This window comes from Pholcus phalangioides, unplaced genomic scaffold (genome assembly GCF_987345545.1).
Source record: "Pholcus phalangioides strain wild (caught in Gottingen) unplaced genomic scaffold, Ppha-v1.0 ptg000022l_1, whole genome shotgun sequence".
NCBI classification, from domain to species: domain Eukaryota; kingdom Metazoa; phylum Arthropoda; class Arachnida; order Araneae; family Pholcidae; genus Pholcus; species Pholcus phalangioides.
In genome coordinates this window covers 18,762,409-18,787,847 of record NW_028301615.1, presented here as the reverse complement: position 1 = coordinate 18,787,847, position 25,439 = coordinate 18,762,409, and the positions used below count along the sequence as shown (strand labels likewise).

The 25,439-nt window shown below is 33.1% G+C and overlaps 1 protein-coding gene across 6 annotated transcripts in view; it reads right to left on the bottom strand.

Annotated features, from left to right (window-relative positions):
• The window catches only part of LOC149069938 (FK506-binding protein 15-like), a 44,323-nt gene that overhangs the window by 18,234 nt on the left and 650 nt on the right, over nucleotides 1-25,439 (bottom strand). For all 6 annotated transcript variants that reach the window (XM_089249976.1, XM_089249970.1, XM_089249971.1 and 3 more), the window contains exons 2-21: nucleotides 23,505-23,579; nucleotides 19,599-19,696; nucleotides 19,407-19,482; nucleotides 19,226-19,295; nucleotides 16,116-16,190; nucleotides 14,013-14,111; nucleotides 11,652-11,804; nucleotides 10,348-10,416; nucleotides 10,065-10,208; nucleotides 9,815-9,909; nucleotides 9,644-9,695; nucleotides 8,103-8,222; nucleotides 7,919-7,990; nucleotides 6,653-6,739; nucleotides 5,560-5,799; nucleotides 5,351-5,458; nucleotides 3,862-3,956; nucleotides 1,998-2,097; nucleotides 1,711-1,888; nucleotides 814-956 (exon numbers count right to left, since the gene is read on the bottom strand). In XM_089249976.1, the coding sequence (XP_089106102.1) occupies nucleotides 814-956; nucleotides 1,711-1,888; nucleotides 1,998-2,097; nucleotides 3,862-3,956; nucleotides 5,351-5,458; nucleotides 5,560-5,799; nucleotides 6,653-6,739; nucleotides 7,919-7,990; nucleotides 8,103-8,222; nucleotides 9,644-9,695; nucleotides 9,815-9,909; nucleotides 10,065-10,208; nucleotides 10,348-10,416; nucleotides 11,652-11,804; nucleotides 14,013-14,111; nucleotides 16,116-16,190; nucleotides 19,226-19,295; nucleotides 19,407-19,482; nucleotides 19,599-19,696; nucleotides 23,505-23,545 (2,115 nt within the window). In that variant the 5' untranslated portion in view covers nucleotides 23,546-23,579. The remainder of the gene's footprint in view (nucleotides 1-813; nucleotides 957-1,710; nucleotides 1,889-1,997; nucleotides 2,098-3,861; nucleotides 3,957-5,350; nucleotides 5,459-5,559; nucleotides 5,800-6,652; nucleotides 6,740-7,918; nucleotides 7,991-8,102; nucleotides 8,223-9,643; nucleotides 9,696-9,814; nucleotides 9,910-10,064; nucleotides 10,209-10,347; nucleotides 10,417-11,651; nucleotides 11,805-14,012; nucleotides 14,112-16,115; nucleotides 16,191-19,225; nucleotides 19,296-19,406; nucleotides 19,483-19,598; nucleotides 19,697-23,504; nucleotides 23,580-25,439) is intronic.

The window sequence follows — 25,439 nt, the reverse complement described above, 5'->3', positions numbered from 1 at the left end:
CGATTATGCATAACAACTAAATGCCAGTGGTAAATTTGATAAATACTTAAAATTTATTACCTTTATCTGCGATTATACACCACAGATGTTATCATTCGCATGTGATTATGCATAATACCCTAGTGTAATGGGCAAATTTGATCAGTGTGACAAAAATTCCAAATGAGTCTAGTATGTGTGATGAATATAGTCAGACTAAAATATAATAACAAATTTTACAATCGTATCCCACTGTAATGTATCCCAATACATGCATGAATTATGTTTTGTATATCATAAAATTTTATTTATCATGTATACCAACAATGCAATGAAATATTAAGCAGTCACCTTTTAACTCTTTACAATGATTAAATGAAGAAAAAAAAAAACAGGATTTAGCTTAAAGGGGGAGGGAGGCATGATTTAACTGTTTCACAATTAGCTACGTGGAAAAGAAAAATGAATCTGTTCCGTTTTCATGTCTTGTTCAGTCAAACAGGACATATGGTTATCATATTGGCTTCTGGGTTTCTTTTGGATATAGTTATTGTTATCAGAAACTTTGAATCCAGATGTGATTACATTAAGTGGTGTGCACTGTACAGTGTAGAACTGTTCACACACAAAACAAATCATTTAGGAAAAAAGTCAAATGTCAAGTTATGGATATATGTTACAAAGGTGATTGCCTCATAAATTATATTATTATTGTAGGTTAATGTCATTGCAACCAAAATATGAGTGGAAATTTTTTAATCAAATCTAAGAGGAATAAATACTTCATATGCCCATGCATAATCATCATCCCTGAATGGAAACTAGAATCAATACCATCTGTGTTTTGAGACGTTGCTCAGACTCTCTAGCAGATTTCGCTGCATCATCTAACATCATCACTTTCCGAGTCAATTCATCATTCAAATGCATAACTTCTTCCAGCCTATCTTGCAGGTTTTCTATCACAGTATCGCTATCTAATATATAATAGGTTAAAAAAAATTTTATTATAAAATTCACAATCAATTCAATTTGAAATGCAATAAATAAATCATAACAGTTTTTCTTAAACTGTAAGGTATGTGTATTCAAATAGCTATTTTTTCTTCACCTTTGGTTAAAAATACCAATCTTTATGGTTTAAGGTGTACTTAAACAAAGTACCATAGAACAACATTTTCTTCACAAATCCTTTCAAAATTTAAAGCTTTGAATTTCTTCCAGAAAAGAGGACTCTTTGCAAACAACTTTAAATACATTATAACTAGAGCTAAGGGTTGATGGGCAGAGAATTAAAGGCTTATAATGAAAATTTACAGAATTTGAGCAGTTACGTTATTGGAGCCCACAGGGTTTACTAACTGAATTAATGAACACCAGAAGTCTGCAGGCAGACTTATCCCGTTATCTCTTCCAGCCCAGCTTTGTGGCAGTCTGGAACAGGGATTTACTAACTGCTTTTGGAGACACAGACAACATAGCATACATTTTTTTTATATGATAAATATACTGTTTGTTAGTGTCTTCATGCATGAAAAATAAATTCTGCCTTGCTCAAAAAAAAAAACCAACTAAATATAACACAATTCAATTTTTTTTTAAAGAAACTAATTTTTTTAATTTTGTGTCCAATTGAAAAGTACATAAAACACACGTTGAATCAATGTGAAAAATATTGGCACATGTGACATTGTTTAATCAAAATGCCAATTAAAAAGAAAATTATCTTACTAAGACATTTTTCTCTCAAGTGTGACAACGTATCATTCATCCATTGTTCTTCACTAGAACCATCACCTATAGCTGATTTTTTGCTCAGATCATCATACAACATTCGATATTTGTCAGCTTTTGCTTCTGTATTCTCTTGCTTGGACATGTATTTCTGAAGTTCAGCTGATAATGCAACCTATAATTTTGTTTTATTATTTATTAGGTGTAGCCTAATAAAGTATAATCAATTTTAAAAATTGTTTTCGTAAGCCAAATGACACATAAGAAACACACATAAAACTCACCTTCTCTTTTTCTAAATTCATAATCTGAATTTGCAGCTGTGATGCAGTATGTAATGAGTCACCTCGTTGTTCCAAAATACTATTACTTTCTTCAAAAAACCTGAGTGAAACAGATTAGAATAATTTAAAATATTGTTACTCTACAGATATAAAAAATTGCTTCATTCACAGTGGATGAAAATAGTTTCAGGTTTTGTATATGCCTATAGAATTACGCAGCACATGACTACATGTAGAGGTATATGCAGGGAGAGCCATAGCGGGTGCGATCACAACTCAATCCCAAAGTTGAAAAATATTAAACGAAATCAAAACCACTGAAAGAAAATATCTTTGAATACTGTTTTATACATACACAGTAAAACCTCTTTTTTGCACACACTCTGGTGGGACAAAAAAAATTTTAAAAGAGTAATGACCATTAACTCCTTAACTGCCGACCAAACCTTACACTATCCCCCTGCCCAGTTCCACCCTTTCTCAATCACACACAAAGAGAGCATATATATACACCCATGACAGTAAAAAGGTTAATCAGGGGTTTGAAATGCACTTTTATTATACAAGGGAAATTATTTGACCATAAAAGAGGGGTAACCATTAAGAGGGGTTATACTGTATATAATCATATCTTTTAATTCAAAGTGCTTATTTTTGACAGTTATATTAACTTTATAAATTTCTGGAAGAGACTTTTTGTAACTCTTTCCCCCAAAAGGTAAGCTCTGCATATGATTCGGCAACTACATTCTTTATAACCCCTTCCCTACTGATGGTACTTTAAAGTGCCACTTTTAACTTTTTAAACCCCCTTAACATCCCTTACATACATTGTTGGGTGTTGGATGATGACACAAGTGTGAGAGAACTAGTTCCTTAAATATGTTAATAAAATTCAGTTAGATGTTTCAACCCAGTAAAAGTATAATGCTACATTATGTGCCATAACACTGCTCTTACAAAATGCTACTTAACGAATTATGGCTTTCTTCCTGGTTAAAGGAAAAAATATTCACTATTATGTATTATCCAACATATATATTTTTTATTGTAAGCATATAATGATGACAAAACTTTCAAAAAAGACCAGGTAAATTAATCCTTAGTACTTTTTGATATACTTTAAATTACTAAACTAAACCCCCTTTAAAATGCCATATCTTTTTTAATAAAGTAGGCTTTCTTTTGATTTTCAGCAGGTGCAAAGTAAGGGACCGTTCAAGTATTACATAAGCAAAATTTTTAGCCATTTTTGACCCCCTCCCCCCCCTTTGTCAGCAAAATGCTGCCCCCCCCCCCCTGTTGTCAGCAAAATTTCGTCATCAGCTCTGCCCCTCTGAATCCTAACTCATATTTTCATAAAGGGTGGTCGATGACGTATGCATTATCCAAACCCCCCCCCCTCCCTTCCTTGCCATCAAAAGTCAGCAAATCGGAAACCCCCCCCCCCCATCAATGATGACGTAATGCTTGAATGACCCCTAAGGGGTATAGGGAAAAGTGTTCCATTGAGAAATCAATTGTGCAAAATATCTGGGCTTGTCAATACTAAAATTCGAGGTCTTTAAGGAGGCAAGATATCTTGTCAATGCCACTCAAAGGGTTAAAGATGCCTTATATCTTATAACTGCCAAAATGCAAAACATCAAGTTAGTCTAGATGTCTCGTAAATGCCACCAAAAAAGTTGTAAGCTGAAAGTTGTGTTCACCTCACTAGTATTCACCTCATATTAGTAATTAAACATAGGAAAATCTCTTCTAAATTTAAAAAATATATAAATTTTTAACTGCATTAAAAAATTCAAAAAAATTTTTCTTAAATTTTATTAGAACATTATTACACTGCAAATGAAAATACTATTACCTTTGATTTCTTTGCAAGATATCACAGATTTTTTCATTCAGCTCCTGTATTTTGGAGTTTTTTGACTCAACATCAATCTTCAGTTGTGAATTTTCCTGTTTGTAAAGTTCATAAAAAAAATTACGAAAAATATTTTTTCTGTTAAAGGAAAATGAAGTACAGTTGAGATTTCCGCATAAAAATGTCCTGTTTAAGATGTTTAAGAAGTCTTATTTCCAGTCTTGATTTTCATTCCCATTAACCTTTTAATTGCCGATGTTCCCAATTGGGAACATTGTTAATTAAAAAGTATTTTTCTCACACAAAATCATTTGATTTTTTGTTCTTGAACATGTAAAATTCCAAGCTTAATTTTCAAAACAAAAATTTAATTCATTTGAGCACGAATGCCATAAATTTAAATCTTTTAAAATCACCTATTTTTACGAAAGAATAAAATTTAATTTTTCTTGTTTTGATTTTAATGTTGTTTCTATGGACATGGGCAAGTCCAGAAAACATACAAGAAATTTTCTTTCATGACTTTTATGGTTCATACCTCTAAAAACTAAAGGATCAAGAGGGGGGTGGGGGGGAATAACACGGAAAAAAATTAAGAAAATCAATTCAAATCTTAATTTGGCTGGTAAAATTTCAAATACGTTTTCCAACTTAATACCGTTTTCATGGTATGCTTCCTGATGAAAACATTTCAAGGAAAATCCCTTTTTTGATAAAGAAAATTCTTCAGAAGATTTTTTTTTCAAAAAAGATTCAAAAGAAGTTCAAGTGAATATAGGTTATTGAAATAGGAAATATCTGAATCACAAATACAGTGAAACCTCACTACAACCACACTAAATATAGCAACAAATCCCTCTACAACAATAATTTTTTAAAGTCTTGTTTGGAAATGCCTATAGTCTTATGTTAAACAGCTGCCTGTCGATATATAATGATAATTCCCCCTACAATTATTTTTTTTTTTTGGTCCAGAGAGTGCAGAGTATTATTATATTGAGATTTCTCTGTATTGATTTTACATGGACAAATAAATATTTCAGGCACTTTATAAAACATTTTTTTTAACTGGTCTATATATCTTGAATCAAATATTTCACCAAATGTTTTGAATTTGAGAATGCATTTAAGGTACAAGATTTTTTTTTTAAATTTATATTTATAAAGCAGCCCATTGCAAACTTCAATAGCCACTGATAGCCACCTTCTGAGAGAAATTTAATGATTACAACAGAGCATTTTAAGCTCAACATCAACATGAAAGGGCATGACAAAGATGATCACTCATACTGAAATTCATATGGCAAAAGAATTAGTATAATTAATAAAAATTATATATAAAATAAGATTTATCTCAATGTGTGATTTTGAGACAAACTCTTTGTTGAGAGGTGATTTCTGTTCATAAAATATTTGGTCAAGATTTAAGTCATGTTAACGGATATAGAAGAAAAAAATGTTAAAAAGTTATGTGAAGAACAAAACATACACTGACGATGCGTTCTACGTTGTGCATTAATACTGATCCTTCCATATAAGGCACTTGTCTAGGGTATGCTGATGACATGCTCTCACTTCGGTACTTGCCCTCATCTAGCTAAATCGAAATGAAAACAACAGCATTAAATACTATAAGAAAAAACTTGAGATATTGAAAAACAAAAATCATGGCAAGCCCTAAAAAACGATTTGGCATACTTTTTGTAAGAGTGTATCTACTTTGTCACTGATTTTACCAAGAGCCAGTCGAACTTCAGTGTTCTGAGTGCGAGTTTCTGTCACAAGAAGCGGAATGTGATTGTCAAGAACATTTGAGACGACTGGAGGCATCAGAGGAGTGATTGCGTGTGGTTGTAAAGATTGGTGTATAAATGGAATGGACTCCATGGGATATGCTGTTGGATAAGAAGCATATGGCATATTTGTGACTTGCAGAGGCTGAAAAGAAAATTTTTTATTTGAATGCATCTTTCACGCATTTTTATTAAAAAAACAAAAAAAAACCTTTGAATATGAATAATGTGAAAGAGAAGAAAAATCAGCACAATGCACATCTTTCTGATAGATTCAGTTTCCACTAGAAATTCTTTTTGTTTTTTTTATTGTTCAGCACTAAAGTATTAGGTTGAATAAAAACAAGATCTTACTATAATTACGCTACATTTAATAACTGCATACGTAGGAGTAACCAAAACATTGAGTGAATAAATAATTACCTCTCAATTACAAAAAAAGACTAATTACCCCAAAATATTATACTTTTCTTCTATAAAAGCTTTATATGAGTATGTTTAACATGATTCAAATGTCAAAAATAGAAAGAGCTTAGCCATTTATAAAAATATAAGTTATTAACACTGGTATTGAGGAGAAAATGAATTTCTGCTACTGAGATAACTCCATATCATGATTTTTTTTTATATACCTTAGAGCAGGGCTGGACAAGTGCCAGGTCACCATGGCGAATAAATTTGGTATTGGCACCTAAAATTTTCTTTGTGTAGTTACTAAAGTGCAGGTTGAGAGCAGCACAAAATGTTTTGAATTTATAGCAGCATATCTGCCAACATGAAAGAACGTTACTATGCCCTGAAAACATTAAAAGAAGCATTATTTTGGACATTTTTCTTTGGGTGAAAATTTTTTTAGCACCTAAAAAATTGTTTTGGTGCATAGATTTTGTTTTGTCCAGCGCTGCCTTAGAGTTAGGAAAAAGAAAAACCTTATGTAACACATGGCCTAAATTTAAACAGTAAACATAAACTTCCAATTGGATTAAAAACAACTGAACCTGTATTTGAGGACTTGTAGATTGTTTTGGAGCTGAAAGATTTCGCCTCCTATTACCATGCAAGGTTTCTCTGCTTTCAACATCTTTCTGGAAAAGAGGAGAGGGAGATAAAAGAAAGAAAAACACTTCATAATCTTCTTGCAGCTTCAATCAAGTGTGAAAATACATCAGTAAAGAAAAAAATTGCATAACTGTACATAATTATGATCAAATGAAGAATTTGTTAGAAGTGAGAGTGAACATAAATATTTATGAATGCGTGTTTTCATTCAACCCCAACATTCTATGCATCTCTTGAGACAGGGCTCTTCAATGCATGGTTTGTGACCCACTAATGGATTAAAGAGATCTTTAGTAATGTGTGTAATACAGCTTATTGGGCCTTTTCTTTTCACTGCACCCACCAGCTCCAGTCATATCACCATACTACTACTACTGCTTAACCATACAAACATCTCGTACACATTTCTCTGTGGAATTTCTAATGAATTAGTGCCGGAATGTGTATTCTGAGTGTATATGTGACCACTAATGTATTAATGTTGGAGCTGCGCTTGTTTCATGTTCTTGCTGGTGCTGCCACCTGGCTTCCATATTTTGAAGTGAAGGTGGTAAATGCTCAAATTTTTATGTTGCATAAGTATCATGTTGTAGGTCTGCCAGCTCTCTGCAAAAAGACTTTTTCAAATGTGAGACCGGCTAACATTCTTGTCTCAAAATCGGTGATTTAACAGAAAACCACTGTACCGCCAACAGGGTTTGAACCTGGATCCTAAAATGAGAGTCCAGTATGATGCCTACATGGCAGCTATATCCCCATACAGAAATTTACCACCAATTGAGCTTAGTAGCCTTCAGGGCTCATTAAAATGTCAAATGTAACCCACGCTATGTTAACAGTTGGACACACTTGCCTTAAGAATTAAAATTCAACTGCATCATAACCTTTAAGTTGAACCAAATTGAATTTTGAAAAATAAGTTCTACAAAGTACTAAATATTTTCTCAATATCAATATCAGAGTGTTTGTGTGCATCAGTTGAACAGAATTGTAAAAGCTTTTGAGCATTGATGGAAAGGTATGAGATTGGATGCTATAAATGACATATTCACTCTTCAATAACTAATCTAAAATAATACTGCAGCAAAAAAAAATATTTACAATTTTTCATCTAGAAAAAAAATTATCATAACTCTAAACACATCCCTATATCTTTCATAATATAACCCTATATATTTTATTGAATACTGGGTTGCCAAACTAACCTGGACTTGATTATTTGTAACATTTGGGGTGGAAGTGCTCTCCTTTCTCTTACTGGGTTGCTCTGGTTCTTTCTGAAATTAAAAGAAGGAAAAAAATCAATAAAACATTGAATATAATTATTACTTATTGATCAATCAAACCATAATATAGAAAAACCAAATTACTGATAACATAGAAACACACTTCTGGCTCAGAATCGCTGCTTGATTGGATTGATGCTACAGTGTTGTTGCTCATAGGCAGTGTTGGTAATCCCATCTTTGCCATTCGAGAAATAATCTTTGCATTATCTTTTCTTGGACTCTATAATATTTACAATAAACTTAAAAAAATTGTAGTATTACTTAAAAAAGGGTAAGTTTTGTGTGAAATATAATTTATTTATTTTTTTACATATTTCATGAAAAAAGGGTATTTTCTCCTGTAGCAACAGTGTATGAATTTAATGAAACTTACAAAAAAATTCAATTATTTTAAAATGACTTACCCAAGGCTGGTATTAGGCTATAAAAGTTTTATAAAAATTGACAAATGTAACTAATAAGCTTATCAGTTGCATTTTCTTGAATGCTATGGTTCTTCAGAAACCACAATGTTTTTCAGAAAAACTCAATGTTTATAAACATGATTTTCAAACCAAGGAGAAATATAATTCATGCTAGAGACATTACTTTTGGTGATTAAACTACCAGCAGTAGTGATGCAAAAATAAATGCAGAACAAACAGATGACAATTACTTCAGTAAATTCTATACCATGTTATAGTTTTAGCACATAAAATACAGAATTTAAATAATTTCAAACAAAATGCTGAACAGTTTGAAGCACATATCTCTTGGATTCATATTTCTTTAGCATCCCCCCCCCCAATCACATTTATTTCTTCTATCCTCCTTGGGAGGAGAAAAAAGAGCAAGAAAACCAACTCGGTTTTCCAATCTTTTGCAGTTAAAAATCCTCTTGTGGCAAAATCATTAAACAACATGGTTTGTCCTCTTTATTCAGCTCTTGTTGATGTATATACAGACCCCATTTTTCTTTCTAATCAACATAATCCTTGGAAGACCCAGGCTAGTTAGAATATAATGATTTCACTGAGCATTCCACGATAATTCTGACAGCTTCGAAGCAGAAGAAAAAAGGAATCGAAATCAATGAGAACAGAAGACAAATAAAAAAATCTACACCATGGGAACTTCAAAAATTTACTTGTATTTTCAAGTGTAAAATATACAGGTTTACGGTATTTAACATACAGGTTACACAATCAAAGCATTCAGAAAATAAATTTATAAATGTAATTTGACTAATTTGTTTTATATTGTGCTTAAATCACCCATAAAATTTTAATGGGTACAATTCAGGTACAATTTCATCAAAGGATTGGCATCAGATCAGTGAAATCTCTTGTTTGGTCCAAAAGTTTTAATATAAAATATTTATATATCTGTCAGGTTCACTGAAAGATTAATTTTGATACTGGATGTGAATATATTTTATCGGAAAAATCTATATAATACATTGAATTTAATCTACAATTGTATCCACCAGAAAACTATATTACATAGTGAAATAAAATTTTGAACTGAATGCACTGTACTAAATTGGAAGTTAATGACACAGAATAAATTTTATTAATGACTAAAATATCGACAAAAGTTATCTTTTTTTTCTTATCTTAAATTCTCAAGTACTCATAGATTAAAACTCAAATTGAAACTCACTTGAGTTAATTGTTCAGAAATTGAAGCTCCTCTAGTTCGAATGGTATCTTCACTGCAACACAATTTTTTTTCCATATCAGCATTAATTATTATACAATATATCAATCACTAGACTATATAGTCGGATGATGATTCAATTAATAATATCAACCAAGGCTGCTGAAAGCTCACCTCATGGACTGTGTTCTTGGAGGGACTTCAGGCTTTACATCAGATGCTTTTCTGCTTGGACTAGGAGATCCTGATGGGTCTCTGGATAATTTTATCTATTTTAATTGATAGAAAAAAATCCAATAAGATAAATATCAATGCAAGTAATGTTTAATATTCATTAAATACACATGATACTCTCAATGTTTTAATGAAATGGATTATTTGATCAATAATACTGAATAATGATGCGTTTGCATATATTTTATACCTTTCTGACATATATCTCATAGATGAGGGTTGAATCTGGAGGGACTAGATTCGATATTCCTTCAGAACCATATGCCAAATTAGAGGGTATTATGAGGAGACGACGCATGTTTTTCTTCACGCCCACAAGGCCCTCTAATAAACCCTAAAAATAAAGACATGGTGAATGAGAGATAGCAAAAAAAAAAAGCCACGGCAGAAAAAAAAGATTGGGTAAAGTTTACCTCTACAAAGAAATATGATTTGCAATTTTGTGGAGATCAAAAAATTTATTGTACCCTCACCTTAACCACTTTGGTTTTTCCTAAGTGAACTAAGAATGGTTTTTCTTTTCTAATGTTCTCATCAAATTCCTGCAATGTAAAATTAACAGACTAATACAGCTAATTATTTTCAGCATTTAATCAAAAGAACAAAAAGAAAATATGCAGAAAAATTACACTCAAATGAATTCAATAGTACAATGATACCTCAGCTTACAGACTTTTTGACTAATGAAGATTTTTTTTCCTTCATTTTTCTGCTTCTGCTAATGAATACAGATTCAGCTGACAAACATTTTAGTTGATATGTGGATGCATGTGCTAACTAAAAGCCATGTTGTGTGCTGAATTTTCGTGATAATCAAAATGAATCTAATGAATGTCTCTCACCTGAGCCAGATTAGTTCATTTTCACCACAACATTCCTTTCTGGATAAATCTCTCTTTATCTTTAAGAAAGATTTTGAGATATTTCATGTGGAATGAATGATTAGAGCTAAGAAAAAATGTATTTAAAAAAAGCCTTAAACTTGAATGCTTTCAGTGTGGATACTGAGAGACTCTTACTACCAAAGCGAACAATCTTGGACATTCTATATAGGAACTAATGTTTTTCATCTGCAATTAGTGTGAAAGAGAAATAAGCAGATTATATCCCACAACACAACACCTCACACAATTTTTTCTTTGACTATGGCTCACAAACCTGAATTCATAGTATTCACATAGTGTATAATAAAATCTTTTCTGCATCTTATCTTCTTTCATTAGAGACTCATTCATCCAATTGTGCAGTTATCAGCCTACAATCAGTGTTTTTTTTTTACACTGCTTCTTAGTGAAAATTACTTTGAGATTTTGGGCAGTTCCTAGAACGAATGAAATTATTTTTCCATATAAGCCTATGGAAAATCCCATTTTAGCTAATGATGTGATCCTGGAACGAATTAGCTTTGTTAGCCAAGGTATCACTATATTCTTTCAGAATGAAATGTACCATGATATCCCTAATTGTAAACACATCCAAATTAAATGTTCATTGCTACAAAAAATTTGATTGAATCACGTATAGTTTTATCTTTCATGCAACCCTACTCAACAATTATGTTAATTACAATATAACATGCTTACAATAAACTTATTTCTTTGCCAAGGTAATTTATTAAAAAACAATAGCCTCTAGATAAGTAGCTAAAGGCACCACAGCTAAATACAAGTCATTAATTTATAATGTTGGAAAACTATATATTCTATCAATGATAAATTTACAACTTAGTATGATACTGAATTGATGACATATTCTGAGAATAAAAAAACAAACTCACTTCTCCAAAACCACCATTTTTGAACAACCATCCTGTGTATACCAAATCTACATAATCTCCGATTTTGATACTATGGCCATCACCAGCAACAAGATTTTGCACGATCAGCTGTGAAGGAACCTTACCACAAGAATTTGCTTTGGCAAGGGCAACCTGTGCGAGAAAGGGAGAAAAAATGTTTTAAAAAAATCTCATTAAGTTAGTTCTTGTTCATTCCGAGTACAGTAAAACCCCTCTTTTATAGACACTTGCAGGACAAAAAAAAAATTTGTCCATAACAGAAGGGGTTCCTGTTGAAACTGTAAAATACAGTAATAAAAATAAATGAAATGGTTTATTATTTGAAAATTAACAAAATTCTGACAATATGAGATGCATTTAAAGTCACATTAAAGTAATTAATTATTCACAAATACCCAATAAAAATTATAAAAAATATTATACAAAGTTTGCATACTGAATTTACATCTTTTGGGAAAAACTGATCAATTAAGTGGTGGGAGTTGGTTGGGATTTGCAGAGTATTCCAGCTTCATAAAAATTAAGCTGAGAGACTAAATCCAATGCCTTTCCACCATTGTGTTTACAGGAAGAAAAACATTTAATCTGTCAAGTACTTTAAAAGTGTCCAAATAGTTTTTGATAATGCTTTCTTGTGTGCATTCTAGTTCTTCCATACCATCTTCTTCAAATGACTCAGACATTTCTAATTTCTTAACTACGTCAGATAATTTGGTGGTATTATCTTCTATTCTCACATTATCATCTACAGGAGCACAATCTTCTGCTGATACTGTCACAAATAACTGAATTCAATGACAAATTTTTTCCTCTTAGTGATAGAGAGTGGTGATTACTAAATCTGGCCATATTTAACAGCATGGAATCATGTGCAAAGCATACAAGCACAACCAGCCACACGTGATTTCAGATTATAAACTGACAGAGTTGCCAAGCATCTACAAAAACTTCAAGCCAATTCAAAAGTAGCAAAAAAGTAGATCCAATATCAGAACTTATACTCTCATCTAGTATAATTTGAACCAAAATTAAAAATTATGGTGTCAGTATACGGTTTTTAGTCCAATGAAACTGATGTTTGTGATTGTACCTCAGACTGACTGTCAAGCAAGGGTTCGAAATATAATATTTAAATAGGCTTTTTGTCACGAAATTTTTAATAGGCCATAAACCAGGGAGTAACCGCATCTGAGGGGTGACTGGTAAGAGGGGTTTTATTGTAAACAGGGATCTGTGCCAGTAACAAAAATTTAAAGTTACATGACTTTGAATAATGAAAGAACCTGGTCATAGGCTTTAAAATAAAAGAATTGAAATTGCCTGGATACAAGATTTCTTTCCATTTTACAGCACCCTCTGAATACATTTACTACATGAACAACATTTTGAACAGGAAAATATTCTACATTTGATAGTTCGCAGGGTTGACCATGAAGTGAAAATGCATTAACAACATAATTCACCATTTGTGCATTATGATTGAATAAATAAGCGATTTGAGAAATGGTATACATGCTGTTCGTCTACTTTCCTCTTTGCAATAAAATAGTAAAAATTGTGCTTGAAAGTAAACGAAAAAAAAAAAAAAAAATTAATTTATGTGTGAAATCTTACTAAGACAGAAATTGTCAAAACGTACAGTTATTCCAAAAAGTGTATTGTATACTCTGATCAACAATCAGAAAAAGCTTGTTTCTGCTGCAATGGATCCAGTGGCATTCCACCATCCCAAAAATATTTCAGAAAAACAAGATTTCTGGAGCTCAAAAAGGAACTTATTGCTTGACTGAGGAAAATGAGAGGTAAAAATTCAAATTGACCTAAACCTTTTGAAACACGTGAAATTATTTGCCTCAAAGTTAAACTTGGAGGATTTTGAAAGGCCACATGGATGGCAGCAGAAATTTAAGAAAAGACATTGCCTGACTTTTCGGATACTATGCGGAGAAAGTACAGCTGTGGATACAACTGTCAGCAGTGAATGGAAAGAAGGGAAACTAAAATCATTGATTACTGAAATCACCAAAAAGTTTTATGATGAAGCAAACAAAAATAAGTGCTTTTTTTTGGAAATCAAATAATTGTGAGTAACCAACTCATTTTTTATTTCCCGCCCATTTTTCATCATCATTCCCATTTAAGAACTTTTGATTTTACAAATTATCAAGTTTTTATGGGTTCAAAAAAACAAGCGTTGACTGTATTAGCATAGAAAAGCCCATAATCATAAATAGGGGATCCATAGATGGGAAAACAATATAAATTTTCTTTCCCCAGCTCCAAGAAAACAACCATTTTAATTTAACAAATTCAGATAAATTAAATAACTAAAAAACTCACCTGCTTAGAAAAACTAATCATTTCTTTCTCAGAACTAAACATCACAGACCAGTTGTCCCCTTTATCATCAGGAAACTTGGCATAATTATTGGGTTCAATCTTGAAGAGAAGTACATAAAAAGTTGTGTCAAAATGAAGCATGATAACACTAAGTAAATGAAAAAAAAAATTATATAAAGAATGAAATTCAATTTTTATACTCCATGATCTTACACAGGACAAACAAACCTTATCATGAGTTGCACGAAACATCCTTTTTCCAGGCGCATTTTACATTGGGAGCCTGCATGCTAAATTAATTGTTATCCTAATATTGACAAAAATGGACATACCACCCCAGGGATAGCCAACCTGTGGCACGTGTGTCACAAATGGCTATGGTATCAAGAATGGCACATGAATGCTTTTGAAAAATTAAAGAAATTCTATTCTATTTTTTCAATCAAAGAAATTCTCCCCAACTCTTAAACAATCCTTTTCTTATGAATGATGGTCTTCTAGGATTCCAAACCTACATTTAGTATGGTTGACACTTTTAAAATAATAATTATGTGATGACTTTCTATTCAATGCATTTCTGTTCTGTTTTTCAACTTTGGGCATAGTTGCTGGACCTCCTATATGTATGAAATTAAGGATCATCTACATGGGGAACATGCACTGTATAATACAACTACATTGTATATGTACCGGGCGGTATGCAAGAGGGCCTGGGTTCGAGTCCCGGCAGAGACGTGATGACTTTTCTTTTCGAGCTCACCTCATCATAATATCCGGAAAATAACTGTTTCCTTGATATCTCTGGCTGAGAAAAAAGCCATCTATATCTCTCTAAACCGTCCACCCGGGGGCCATTTCCTGAAGTTAAGAGAGGCTACTAATGCCTCTACTTCAGCGCCTCACGTCACAGTGCGTGAAATTAGGAAGGCAGATTCATGTGTCTCCAGTGGTGTAGATGGCAGCATGCTTGCCCGGTATGCAAGAGGGCCTGGGTTCGAGTCCCGGCGGATACGTGATGACTTTTCTTTCCGAGCTCACCTCAGCATAATATCCGGAAAATAACTGTTTCCTTGATATATAATCTACATTGTAGAAATCAAATTTATAATGAAAATGAAAACAATGTAAAACTCAAAAGCGTGACAAACTGAACATTGCTATGAAAATAAGAGAACAGCCGAACAATATTTTGCAGGAACAGAGGTACATGCATCAAATCATTTTTATCATACCACGGTCATTTTTTGCACAAGAGGGCTAATTAGGCCGAGACCTAAAATTTATTGCTAATTCCAAACAGTAGCTTTTTATACTCACTGAGAGGTTGGTGCACTAACTCCCTCAGTGTGGGACTCCCTGCGGTAGCAATCATTTTCTGTGGTCACGTCACAGTTTGCACATGCATCAAAAATAATCATGATTGTGACACGGCTTTGAAAAAGTTTGGTCACCCCCGTACTACCCTTTACCTCTGGCATACACAATTTTATTGGGTTTTTTTGTGACTACATAATTAATTATGTTTTTTTTTTTGTCGAAACCACATTCTCAAAGATTCTAAAACTTTAATCATGCAGGTCCTACCATATTTTTCAAGAGTCTTTATATCAACTCTGTCGCTCAAGATGCTGATATATTGGCTTTTCCTTTTTGAGCATGAGAGCAAAAGGGTTAAAAATTCAATTTATTAACAAAACTTTTACTGCACCACCAAAATATACTTGACAATTGCATCACTGTAATAATATCTGAGATGTTGCAATATTTCAAAGAAAAATTAAGAACAAATATAAACATGCATCATGTATTTGAAATATTTTTTTCCCATTTAAAATAAGATTCGAAATAACAGAACAGTTAAGAATCTATCAGCTTATGCTGGAGACACAATTTACCAGAAGTGGAGTGTTAGGTACAGGTGCAGTAATAATTGTATCTCTAGAGCTAAATGATAGTTTTAATAAACAAAATTTACAAGAGTGAGGCAAAACAATATCCTGGTTTACTTAGCTACATTCTGTTCACAGTTTCTTATATGCATAATTGAAAATTTATATTAAATCAAAATGCTTAGAGGATTGTTGCAAACCAGATAATACTCACACAAAACTGGAAATCAACCGTGATAGTGCACATTGCAACATGCTGCGACTTCCCCTTGTATAATAGCAATTTGTACTGTAGCAAAACAAAAAATATTGTTTAAAAAAAAGTGATTCACAAAAGCAAATAATTTTTTTTCAACTAAATATCATTTAACTGTACATGCACCTCATACACATTCCTCTGAGGAATTTCTAACCAATCGGTACGTGCATGTTGTAAGTGTAGGTTGTGTGTGGTCCTAACATATTTATGATATCCGAATTATGTGTATTTCTTGCAAATGTTAACAAACAAAGATTAAATTGTGACTAAAAAATTAAATCTAAGAAACCACCCTTAATGTCACGGCCATTTCAATCCACAGGTCAGAAACAGTTACATATGTGACCATGTGACCCATATTTCACAGGACATTCCTGTAATTTGGACTATTCCAATTTTTATAATTTTTCATTCAGCAAACCAACTCCGGTCATATATTGCCATATGGCAATTTCCAATCAGTTGAGTTGGGTGGGAAATGAAGGTTCCATCCATCGGTGGTCGCCTTAGGCTTGGTAGGTAAAGAACTTGCTTCTAATGTTCTATGCCTGGATTCAAACCCATGGACCTTGATGGTAACCTTCATAGTGGAAGACGATCATCTTTACCACTGCGTCACTCGGGCACACTTTCTCTGACAGACACAAAAGTGCAATATGGTAAACCAAGGCTAAACAAATAGCAAAAGAAATTTAGGCGCCAAGCGACTTTCTCTTCCCAAGAAAATCAATTCAAAATAGTACTTTTTTTTTACTTATCCAGGACTTGGGGACCTCTTTTACATGCTGGTCATAATTTTTGATAATATTCTGTGCTGTTCTGCAACTTCAATTAAGTTATTGTACATGAAAAATATTAGGTGCTAATTCCAATTTTTTGATCACCACAGCGGCCTGGTGCCTGGGATTTGTACAGCCTTGTGGTAAACTTCTTTACAGGGGCAATGAATCTGAATTTCATTAACCAACTAATCAATCAAATACTTTAAAGCACGTTGTCTGAGGATACTAGCAACACAGATTTAAAAAGATGCCAACAGCATAAATTTGTCGGCACATGATAACAATGTTGCCTCTCAATGTAACCGCGCGTGATAACCACTCTACAACAATATTTTTTCTTGACTTGCAGAATATCATTATATAAAGGTTTCACTGTATAAATATTCACAGTCATAGTTGTCATAATATAATTTATATGTTGAAAAAATATCTCTCATCATTGATTTCAGCAAAAAAATAAAAATTCAAGCAAGCTTTGTTGAAAATACAAGAAAAAAAAAAATTTAAAAAACAAAAGTGGGAACAGCCAAAATTACAAGAAAATACGAGGAATGTCCTATGAAATATAGGTAGTCTCATTCACATATTTGACAAAAAAAAAAGAAAAAAAGAGTTTTCTTTTGATGAATTACATTTTAATACAATTTTACTCACCTTTGAAATTTTTTTGGCAATAATTCAAAATCTCTCGTATGGATCCCAATTTCCCATATTTTCATGAAAGAAAGAACCTCTTGACCGGGCCACATTTGACCTGCAGGCCGAAGGCTATGCATCCCTGATAAATGTATGCTATGCATAATAGGATGACCCTTAGCTGTAGGCAATTTTCAGAACATTAAAATTTCGTTGCTCCCACCCCCCTAATCCTGTTCCAATCAACAAAAAAACCACAAAAAATGATCTGTGCAAAATTTTAGCTCAATCGAGTAACTGCTAGGCGACCCTCAAGAACATAGTAAGCAATGTTAATTCCTCATATGTAATGCTTCATTACTTTTGTTGAATCAAAACATAATATAACGTTGAACATTTTTTTCCTCTTAAAAGAGAAGTTAGTAACAGTTGGGTATTTTTTTTACTGTCTCTGGCCATGATTTGTTTCACAGATCGTTGTCTAGGATTCAGAATGTTTTCAAACAATTGCTAGGATTGCCTGGATATGTGTCCTCAAGAAGGAAATTAATTTCTCTAAGAAGGAAAAAAAATGGTTGAGATAGAGAAAAGTATACCAATTTTGAACAGAATTACTCATTCTGTATAGGGAATTAGCATTGCTTACAATGTTTCAATTTTTTTTCTGAACCAAGCACAACTCAGTGCTTGGGCACTAATTGCCATGGGCAATTTAATACCTGGTGAGTTGTGCCAGAAGTATAAGTGTGTGTACCTCACAGTCTGAGCATGTATCTAGTGCTGCATTTGATTTTTCAGTGCTGCCATCTATATTTCAGAAGTGAAGTGAGTGAAGTGTAATGACTGAATACTTGTACTGTTTGTAGGCCTGCTGATCTATGAGGCAAGACTTTAACGGGCGATCGGCTCGCATTTGCACCTCAAAGTTAGGATAACCACAGAAAACCAACTTCAGCTGACCACCACTATGGCAATGATGGGGTTTGAACCCAGGTCCCCACGATGCAAGTCCGTCACTATGACCCCTTGACCACCACAGTGGCACTATGTTCTAACTGCAACATGCATGGTTCAGGGTCACCTAATAGTCATCCGATTTAGCTAAAAAAAATTTTTTTATTATTAAAACAAGATGGGGGGAAGAGCCGAACTTCTTAAAAATTTAAAAATAATGGCCACCCTAATGCATAACCTACACTCATCATTTGTAATTTATCATTTGGCAAGTATTTAAAAATCTGTTTCCCAGGTATCACACTGAAACATGTTAGAAGATAACATAATTTACAAATTTAATTTGGATGTTTTTTATTCATATAAAAAATAATTTTTGCAAGGATATAAAAATAATTTCATAATAAATAATTCTGGAGATCTGGATCTAGAAAAATGGGACCATGTTTGTTTCACTCAGCTTTGCTCTCAAATGTCGTTTTTCCTTTAAAAAGACAAAAAATATTCTCTCATCCGTTCGGATACTATCAATTCAAATGAAAACGGAACAAGTAATAATAGAATCCAACTAACTGAAATTCAGTGTGATGATGTCCAAAAGTTACCAGTGGTGAAAAATAAACATACTAGTGCCATTATATCGAATTTGCATGGACGTTTTTAAACCAATCTTCATATATAATAAATACTTACAACAGCTGCATCTTTATTACCAAGCACAGCAACACCAAGTTTTCCAGCATTTACATATTTGCCTCCTTCGCTGTAATTAAGCAAAAGTATGTCATAAGCAAAAGTACATCACCCAGTAGGAAACAATGGGGAAAAAATTATACCAAAGCAAAAAAATACAGGTAAATGGGCAGAAACTCACAGCTTGTAAGTATAGGCCGAAACTACATGAAGCAATGCCAAGTTTTTGCTGCCAGCATTTAAGGGATTCTCTGCAGCTGAACGTGAAAGAAAAGAACAACAAAGCTTATAATAATAGTTAAGAATGCAAAATCATGATTTCTGAATGGAGTAAGGATAAAAAAAAATAAGAGTAGTGATGAAAGTGTATAACCATTCTTCTTAGGTTGCTTTGGTGCAACATATGTCAGACTCTGATTGACATCATTTTCATTCACATTAGTGGTAGGAAACAGAGCGGAGAGCCTTGACCTGTCACAAAAATAACAGAAGTAACCTCATTAGCATATAAAACACACATCATTAGCAACATTTCCTATAAGTTAGTTGTTTTTTGTCAGCCAAACCGATTAATATAACCACACTTTTTCCTTTAAGCTATGAATATACTTTTAATCATAATCAATTTTATTCTACCTCTCTGCACCATCTGGAAATGGGAATTCAGTAGAGGCTGCACACCAGCCCTAGAGGAAAGAACTGGTCATAAAACCAGAACTGGCCAGAATTGACTGGTTGTTTTTTGTTTGTGTCATGTGAAATTTTTTTTTTTTTAATATTACGGGTCTGATTGCTTCTCTTCTCTTTCTCTTGTGCTCTTCACATTTACTACCCATCCACCAAGGGAGGTGACTAGCAAAGCTCCAGCCAGCATGGGGCCCTAAACTAATTTTTTCTTAATACTGTACAATGACTTTGCTGGGGTGGAGCCTACCAATGTTTCTGCTCTAGGAACACACAGATTGGGACAGAACTCCCAATGCCAGGGACGTCTCATGAGCATCTTTGAACCCTTGGGAAAATGTTTAGAAGCTCCTATCTGGCTGAAATTACCAACCTGCCAGTTTACATATTTACTATCGAAAATCACAGTAGCAGATCTCATAATCATGAGGCCCACCCAGGCCCCAGCACTGCAACTCCTTCCCCCAGGGCCGTAGCATGCCTTCTCTAAGCCCCAAGGCAAACTTTATAGAAGGGGGCCCCTTCCTTGAAGGGTTACCATCAAGGTTGGCAAATTGGGCCCCACCCATAAAAAGCCGCCAGGTTTTTGCTTAAAAGTGAGTTTTTTCATACAAAATCCCACTTACATTTATCATTAGCAAAACAACTTTACCTTTTGATTTTAAGCCTTAGTTATTTTTTTTTAACAGAAATTAATGTTATATAGCTGAATGTAATTTCTTTGAATGGGAGAATAAATTGTCCTCACATATACAAAGTACAGGCCCACCTACAAAAACCCACTGGGTTTTTGCTAAGAATCATTTATCAGTCCACAAATCTCAGTCTTTAGCAAATCAATTTACCCTCTATAGCCTTAGGGTTTTTTATATTTATTTTTTCAAATAGAAATATATATACAAGCTTTAATACAAATATACCAGCTTTAATATAAATATACCAGCATTAATATAAATATACCAGCATTAATATAAATATACCAGCATTAATATAAATATACCAGCTTTAATACAATTTCTTTGCATGGAAGAATGAATGTTATCCTAATGTGTATGAAGTACAGGCCCGCCTACAAAAACCCACTGGGTCTTTGCTAAAAAATGGGTTTTGCTAGAAAGTGGGTTTTGCTGAAAACCATAATGTTAGCCCACAAATCTCACTTATTTGTAGCTTTTAGCAAAATGACAAAACCTTTATATATAGCCTTAGTTTTTTTATAACTTAAATAGAAATTAATTTAAAAAATCTATATGAGAATATTCACATAATAATCATTAGCAACACCTTGTAGGATAAGCTCAGGATGATTGCCTCAGAAATCAATAAAAGTGCATATTTCACTATAGAAATATAGGATTTTTTTTTTTTTTTTTTTTTGGAGTTTTTAGCCACATCAGTAATTTTAAAAACGGAATTCTTTGTTTTCATTCTTGAATATACTTGGAAATAAGCTGAGAAAATTATTTATAAAATTATATGCTGGACCTACTTATGAGTTTGATAGTCATGCAACTTATTGTCAATGTCGTCAGTTTTTTCAACCCAATGGATATATTAAATAACGAAACCCTTATATATTTTGAATAGTAACCGCTGAGAAAAATTACCTGTTTTGATATTTTAAATTTGATTTGTCAAAAATTTCATCACAAATACATCTTTTTGGGCAGCATCTTTTAATACGCCGAACTTATTTATTCTCACCTAAAAATTTTGTGGAAGGCTGTATAAATCCAGGTTTTCAAAGAGTATGTCCAATCAAAGCAGAGATAGTGAAACATTGTTTTGCATGTTTAGATACTGCTTCAATTGAAAAACCATTGCAGTATGAAGGCTAGTAAATATACCATATTATATCAGTCAAACTTGGCCATTCTTACTTTTGCACTAAGAATAAGTTATAGGAGTTTCATAAGCATTGTATACAAACCTGCACTGCCAAATAAAACGACATTTTAGTCCTACAATTTAGTGTTTTGATTTTTATAGATATATATATTCTAATGTTATATTCACACAATATGGGTATTGTTTTAAATATCAGTGATTACCTAGATAATTTAATAACAGAAATCAGCATTACATATATGGTGTAAAAGAACTTTTTAAACTTCTGTTATAAAAAGGGTACAGCAGATGTTTATGTCTATAACCCATATATAAACAGTTAAAGAAATTTCGAAGGTCAAAAATCTTGAATTGAAGAATATATAAAATCTCCATAGTTTTGCCTTCAGCTTTTATGCTATGCTTTATTCAAATTGTATATTTTATAAGAAAAAAAAAACCAATATATTATCCAAAATAATTTTGTATAGAGTAGAAAATTATTTTACAATCATATTAAGTATTTATTCTTTGTATAACAGCATCACTTTAAACATTACATGCAATTAATGTGTGTATTTCCAATGGAAATTTTTACATGGAAAAGCAATATTTGAGGTTGTTGACGGATTGTTTTTTGACGTGACTTTAAACCATCAAAAACCTGCTAATCCTGGTGGTAAGCCTATTCACAGTATTAAGTACAGGCCCACCTACAAAAATGCACTGGGTTTTTTTGCTAAAAATCATTTGCTAGCCTGAAACTCCCCCCCCCCCTCTCCATATAGTCTTTAGCGAAAAAAAAAATTTTTTTAATAAATTACTAGCTGAATACACAGATTTTTTTTCATGGGAGAAGACAATGTTATCATAATATATGCAAAGTACAGAAAAGTTCAAAAAGGTTTTAAAGAAATTAAGAGATTTAACATTTCAAAAATAGCCCAATCTCACCAATGCTGATTTGATACTAAAAAATTTAATTATCATGATATTAGAATATTAATTATTAAATATATACATCTGTAATTAGATAAACTATTTTTTATATTTATTACTTAATGTTTTACATTGCAAACAGCATATTCTCAAAAACCCAGAAAAACCCAGGTGGGTTGGGTTTTTGACAACCCTGGTTGGTTACTATGCCAAATAAGAGAAGAAATATGTGGGGGGCATTCAGCTTGGTGACACTGGGCAGTGCCTTGGCCTTAGTTACATCCATGACATCTCCCCCCCCCATCCCTCCCAGTTTCTCTGTCTTCTAATGCCTATGAGAGACGGGCGCAACTTTTAAAGACCAATTAGCATATCTTGAAGAGCCCACAAATTCTTCACGGTGTGGAATAGGACTAGTAGTGCTGATGCTGATGAGTTTCATCATGTAATTACCTACAGCATACTCTGACATTTCAGATGGAGCCTGGTCTCCAATGTCTTTCCTTCAAATAGCACTATTAAGAACAAGAATATATTTTGCCATCAGTCAGATCTGAGAAGGAACGGAATGTGTATGTTTGATTATTACTAAATAAAATCGTAAAACTGCAACATTGAACTCTTTTGAAACAATGTGCTAATATTCTTTGTGACAGATTTTTGGTATTAGATTGAGTGCATTAAATATCTGAATATAGTGAACCGAATGTTTGTTTGGTCCCTTGAAGAAGCTTGTTACAGTGAAGGACGGGGCTACAACTGTATAAATAATTTCTCAATGAAAGAATGTATTTATCCGTACGTGAAATATGTCAATAAATTTGCTTACTTTCCAGTTGCCATAAAACCGAAATCATCGTCCTCTTCCATACTAATTTACAAAGTTGAAGATTCACTCATTATTCTGCAATAAACAAGACAAACAAATTCATAATCATGATTAAAACAAAATTAATCATTGATAAGTTTTGTCACACCAGTCATTTTCTGCACATATGAGGGTTAATTAGACAGGGATCTACAGTTTATTGCTGATTCTGAACGGCAGTTTTTCTTTACACTCACTGAGAGGTTGGTGTGCTAACCCCCAAGTATGAGATTCTATGGTCATGTTGTCAATGTTTCTGTTGCACTCTCTTACAGGGCCATAACTAGTCATAACACTCTCTTACAAGGGGCGGGCAACTGCCTCAGGTGGCAAAATTTTGGGGCGGCAGTTTTAGGTGGGAACAAAGAACACTGTTACAAAATTATATAATTCTAATGGGGCAGGGGTGGGGTGGCAAAATAATGTTTGCCCCCACATGTCTGGAAAGTTTTAAATAAATACATATAAATAATCTCGTTTTAACAAACACTTTTCTAATCCCTTCGATAAGTTTACATAAGAACAATGTAAAAATCTGGAATTCCTTTATAATGAAATTTTGTTATTTAACGGAGTTACATAACTGCTAAGACTTATGTCCTCTAAGACTGACAGGGGTTCCGAAGGCCTGGAGGCCATGTCTAATTTTCACTTTATTTTTTGTCAACTAAGAGATCATTTTAGACAAGCCAAGAAAAAAAATTCTGACTCAAAAGGCTGCCAAAGAACCCAAATCTAGGACCAAGACCTTCCTTCCCCCATTTTTCAGTCCCTGGTAAGACTTCGGTGAGACTGAAATTACTTGTTTTTATAAGAAAACTGCGACAAAATGAAAGAAAGCTCATTATTGGTGGAAAACACAAAGGCTTTAATAAAGGAATTTTGAATAATCGAAGAATCTCGGATTATTCAGAACCTCAAAACTTTCGAGACTTGAATTATTGAAACTCTACTGTAGGCTACATGTATTTGAAGATTTTTTAAAAAAAGTGCATTAATTTATCATATTTTAACACTTGTTTTACTCCCCCCCCCCCTTTTAACTACCATCCAATGAGGTCGGCTCTTCCTATGGACATAGATATAGGGGTCATGGGGAAGCAATGTCCTTCTCAGGACCAATGGTGGGGGACGGTCTTATTTTCTGATAGAATCATCATCATGCCCCATCAGCCTTTCAAGTCCATCTCTCCTTGTGCTTATCCAACCAGCTGACATATTGCAGTTCATGATTTCGCAATATAAAAGCTATATTTTCAATTGTTCATTTGCAGTTTTCCCAATTTGATTTCATAACAGTATATATACAGTCAGAACCTGAGATTTAATGCCACCATTCGTTTTGAGATTGTGCTTTAAAAGTGAAAAAAAAAATCCCAAATTGACCACCAGACATCATTCAGTAAAAGAGGTTCCAGCCAAATTAGCAGGCGTTCTTTTGTCCGCAGTAGTTTACCTCAGTGCTTTGAATCCTATAAAATTGCCGACTGGAATGTTTTTCACAAATTCACCATGCTATCTTTATACTTATTTTAACGTAATTTTCAAATTCTTTTTTTTATCATCAGTGTATCATCCCTCTTGCATTATCATGCTTGTTACCTCAATATGCATCCTTCGCTTGTTAACTTTTCTATTTTTTCATGGGTCATAATCTCTAATCCCTGGCTTCTCGAAAGGGTGGGCCTGAGATTTCCTTTTTAGCATGTTGGCGCTTTTCTTCTGTTGGCATTTTTTTAAAATGACTGTTATTATTTCATTCGCCTTGTAGGTTGCCATTTCGTTTTTCTACTGTTTGCAGTTGTTGTTCTGTTCTATCATTGTTCGAAGATGAAGACACCTTTAGAGGTCGCTACTAATAGGCTTTTGTTTTGAAGAGTGCAGTGTTTGAAAGGC